The sequence below is a fragment of the Magallana gigas genome, chromosome 9 (genome assembly GCF_963853765.1).
Source record: "Magallana gigas chromosome 9, xbMagGiga1.1, whole genome shotgun sequence".
In the NCBI taxonomy this organism is placed as follows: Eukaryota; Metazoa; Mollusca; class Bivalvia; order Ostreida; family Ostreidae; genus Magallana; species Magallana gigas.
Window position 1 is genome coordinate 10,819,674 of NC_088861.1, and position 4,851 is coordinate 10,824,524.

General features: G+C 39.6%; 1 protein-coding gene across 1 annotated transcript; it reads left to right on the forward strand.

Annotated features, from left to right (window-relative positions):
• Window positions 1-359: 359 nt before the first annotated feature.
• On the forward strand, window positions 360-3,931 carry LOC105338407 (POU domain, class 3, transcription factor 4). The gene has a single exon (XM_011443517.4). It carries the CDS (start codon window positions 700-702, stop codon window positions 1,948-1,950), a length of 1,251 nt encoding a protein of 416 aa, XP_011441819.3. The 5' UTR covers window positions 360-699; the 3' UTR covers window positions 1,951-3,931.
• The last annotated feature ends 920 nt before the right edge of the window (window positions 3,932-4,851 follow it).

Here is a 4,851-nt window from a genome sequence, read left to right on the forward strand (position 1 = left end):
TCTCTCTCTCTCTCTCTCTCTCTCTCTCTCTCTCTCTCTCTCTTACCTGAGTTTTTTTTATTTTCCTTATTATCGGCGCGACCTATGTGGTGCTCATCCATGCGATAGAATCAAAATATATGATATACCTGCCGCCTTTCCATTTTATTAGTAATCCTTGTATCGACACACATGTTTACGTTTCGACAATTATTGCACATAATTGAGACAGTCTCATTTCTCAAATAACATGACTTCCTCACAAATATTGCCATATATTTGCTAAAAAAATCTCCACATAATGGCCGAAGAAGCTCTAAAATTTTGTTTATTCTAATTTTATTTATTTTCAAATTCAAACAATAGAAAAAACTGTTTGTTTAGGCACAATTTAATTATCGAGTCGCACATGGCGATAGTCCTGTCCCCGCGCCGTATAGGACCGACCCCCCGTGTATTGGACCAGCCAATCAGAAATTCGCACCGTAATATAATCTAGGCCCTTTTGTCAATCAAGAATTTCGCAGCCAATGGGAGCGCGTTTGGAGGGCGACATCCGTCACACCGTTGATAATATGACCAGGTCCTGATAGTTGTTGATTCGCATTAACATAACGTAAAGCACCAGGGCGCTGCGTTTTGCAATTCAGATCAGTATTAACTTATGTAGAACGACTTCTTATAACAATTTAATGTGGAGCTTCTACAAGAGCTGAATTCATGATGACCATGGCTACTAGCGCTGGACTTTACATGCCCGGCACCCCTCCTTCCCTGAATTCACCCCTCGGGGACCCGGTTCATGGAATGCAGTGTTCTGTGGGCCAGCAGCCCCAGTATATTCATAGGACCGATATTCAGGAACTCAAATACATGCCTCCTCAGGTGCAAAATGGACATTTTAACGGTCACTGGGGCATCCCGACCAGTGCGGATTCTTGGAACACGGGGATGCCTCAGTTACATGATATGCGGGATTTAAGAGACAATTTTGTCCGGGACACCCGAGACATTAAACCGGGTCAAGGCAATGAAATGGGCCATCAAGTTACCCTTCATCATCGGGGTCCACAACAAATCCACGCTCCCCACGGCTGGAATACCCCCATTCCCGGTACTCACTTAAATGGCGGTGGCCAGTTACAGCACCACGGGTACGGAGTCCCCCTCAACGGAATGTTGTCCCCCCACCAACTCCCCCACGCCATGAGGGACCCAGATCACGACCTGGACCAACACACCCCCTCGGACGACGACGCCCCGTCATCAGACGACCTAGAAGCCTTCGCTAAACAGTTCAAGCAGAGGAGGATAAAATTGGGATTTACTCAAGCCGATGTTGGACTCGCACTCGGAACCTTATACGGTAATGTTTTCAGTCAGACCACGATTTGTCGTTTTGAAGCTCTTCAGTTAAGTTTTAAGAACATGTGCAAGTTAAAGCCTCTACTACAAAAATGGCTCGAGGAGGCAGATTCCACCACTGGCTCAACCACAAGTATAGACAAAATCGCGGCCCAGGGCAGAAAACGGAAGAAGAGAACGAGCATAGAAGTGACTGTGAAAGGTGCGCTAGAAAATCACTTTATGAAACAACCTAAACCTGCCGCGCAGGAAATTTCTCAACTAGCAGAACAATTACAACTGGAGAAAGAAGTGGTCCGGGTTTGGTTCTGTAACAGGCGACAAAAGGAGAAACGGATGACTCCTCCCGGCCAGATAGGTGCGAATGGGGAGATCATCATGCCTGATAGTGAGGATGGAAGTTCCCGGGCGGATAGCCCTTTACAATCACGGCCCAACGGGGCCATGAATGGCTCTGAACATACCGGACTCAATATGGCAGTGTCCTCCTCACAGACTTTAATGTCACCGAATTATCATTCCGTAGGACAGTTACTGAACGCTCATAACCCACAGTCAGGTGGACATCCTCATTATAACACACAGAACCATTCCCCGACGCACTGACTAGCATTCTAACATCCGTTGTTTGTTTGTTTTTGTTTTTTTTAATCTCCTCACGATATACCTTCTTCTGAAGCCACAAAAATCTCGCCACCAAACCCCCCATTCTTACTCGTCCTGCGATCTCAACAACCTCTTCCTCCGGAATTCTACACGGGGGTCTCCCGTTTGGATGAAGAGACGGTCAATGAAGAGGTACATCTTCCTCCCCCTTCTACGTCGACTGCGATGGTAGCTTGAAGCGATGATGTCCTCTGTTCCTGGGAGAAGAAGAAGACCATGACGAAGATGGCGATGATAAGCGCGTGATGGTCTATGCTTGAACAGGCCCCCGTCAGACGTTTGATGTTTGATGGCTGTTACTGCTGCGATGTGCTACGATAAACCCTGGTCAAGAGTGCAAAAATAATGAAGAAAAAAAATGACCTGATCATGGAGAGAACAAAATATTTATGCCATATATGTGTTTGCGATTGTTCGTGTTTTCATATTTATATGCGAAGCAGAAAGCAGAATTTGATTCTAACTTTTGTATGTGTGTTTTTCCGTGTTGCTGAGTGAGTGTCTTTAAATATTCCTATATATCCTTGGTTTTTTTGTTCGTTTCCGCGGATTCCGAGAGATAGAGAGAAGAAAAGAATTCGTTCCTATGGATGGCAGTTTCTGTGTGCATAAACTGGATAATTTGTCAAAAAGTGCCAATTTTATTATTAACTTTCAACTTCTGTTGTTTTTCCCCATTGGATGGAATGGACAAAACTTTATCCATCTTTTGTAACAAAGATAATAGGGTAATTATAAAAATATTTGTACTATTCCAGTTCTGTGGGTTTATTTTATTTTAATTTTTTTTTGTCTGAATAATGACAACACTATTTTGAAGATTTCTTCCTCTGCTTTCACTTTTAGTTTTTCAATATCTCTTTTTAGCCTGGCTTAAAAAAAAATCTAATTTTTTTTCATAAATATTTGAGAAAATCATTTGGGCAGAAATTATATCTGATATATTTGTTCCGTGAACGATGAAGATTTCGTATCGCCGTCTGTATTTAACAGCATTAAACATTTACACAACATTGCTTTGAGAGAAAATTGGTTTTAAGAAGAAAAGTCATGGTTTGCCGTCTGAGTAATTCGCTGGGTAAATATTCACAATGACTGGGAGAGGAGGGCAATATGATTCTTCCCCACTCTCCCTTCTTAAACAAGCTGGTGTACTTGTTGAATGAGATCAAAAATATTTGCTTTTCTAATATAAACAGAGATCTTCTTCAGCTAAGGCTCACTAATTCGATGATGATGGGGGAAAAAAACCCTCCTAATGTTAATTTATTTGTATTTATAGTATCTGATTTTATTATTTTTGAAAAATCTTTGATTTTTTTAAAATTCAGTACAATTTTTATACAATATGAAAACAAAAATGTTTGTGATGTGTTTTCTCTCCTTTGGCATAATGTTTACATAGGGGGAAAATGTGTATCATGTCTGAAAGACTCTATAATCGGTGTTCAAAGTGCATTATCATGCTAGGCTAATTTAATGTTGATATTTGTAAATTTGTGGCAAATTATGCGTGCATTGGTGATGCAGATACGAACTAATGAGGCAGATAGGGTGGAAGATTAAACTATCACTGGGCTAGGGCGCGAATAGCCCTCACACAGCAGACGACATCGACGTCATCTAAAAACAAAATCAATCTTTATTTCTACCCCTACAATGGCCCGTCAATTAGAGCAAAACATTGATAAAAATATTAATTTGTTTTCTGGGAAGAATCTGACCTCTTAATTTCTTATGGAATATTTTTTTCTTTCTTTCGTTCTCTTTTATTTTCGCCTTGTTATCACGAAGAGCCCGTATGAGTGCAAGGGAACAATTTTACACTGGAATTTTGCCGATGTTTTTATTTGCCATGAGAATGTATACTATATTGGAATTTTTGCCAGTATAATAAATATTTTTTACAAATGTGAGACAATGTTTTATTTTATTCTGACATAACTTTACAGGAAGTTATTTTGTCAGTTAAACGAGTCACATGTGGATTTTTCTAAAAAGCACTTTCACAAATAATATGACTGAGTAAAGCGAAGATTAATGTGCTTATTCTCAGTTCTCATTTGAACTAAAACGTCACATTTTTACTCTTAGGTGTAAATCTTCTTTTTTAATGGCGACGACATTTTTCGATGCACATGGTTTAATTCGAAATCGCTCAAGAACCATGCTTCCGCCTCCTTCGTTCCTTAAATTATCTATTATATTATAAGTCCCAATAATGTATTTTCTTCGGTGGCTTATCACGGCCGGAATTAATCCGGTTACCCTCCGCAGGATGAAGGGTTTCCTAATTAAGTATATCAAACTTTGTGAAGACCCCGATTGCTATATCAGCATGGTCAAACCGCAGGAGAAATAAAAAAAATATTTCCCCCTCTCTCTTCTACTAAAACGTATTATATGTCTCAAAGTTAACAAGCCGGAAAGTCTCTGTGTTAACGATGAGACTTCACGCCTTCACACCCTCTGCTCTTGAGCTATTTACCAAAAGATGAATATGGTGATACATCCAGTACTTCACTACAATTTACTATCAGCTCACCGCCATATACCTGCGAGTTCAATGTGAGAAGACTATAAACAAAGAAATCATTATCAGAAGAGTTAAACTTAAAACACGACTATAAGAGAGTTATATGCACTGTCTATATAATGCGTGTTGTACATACGAATAGAGATCTCCATTTTCTAAGAATGATTAAAGTTTGCAATGCAAACACTAAACAGAAATTTTAAAGTTTTAAATTTTACTTTATTTTCATAAAACTTAAAACATGATTGAAACATATATTTCTGTTGATACTCCGTCGAAACCTAATTGTTCAATAAAAATATACC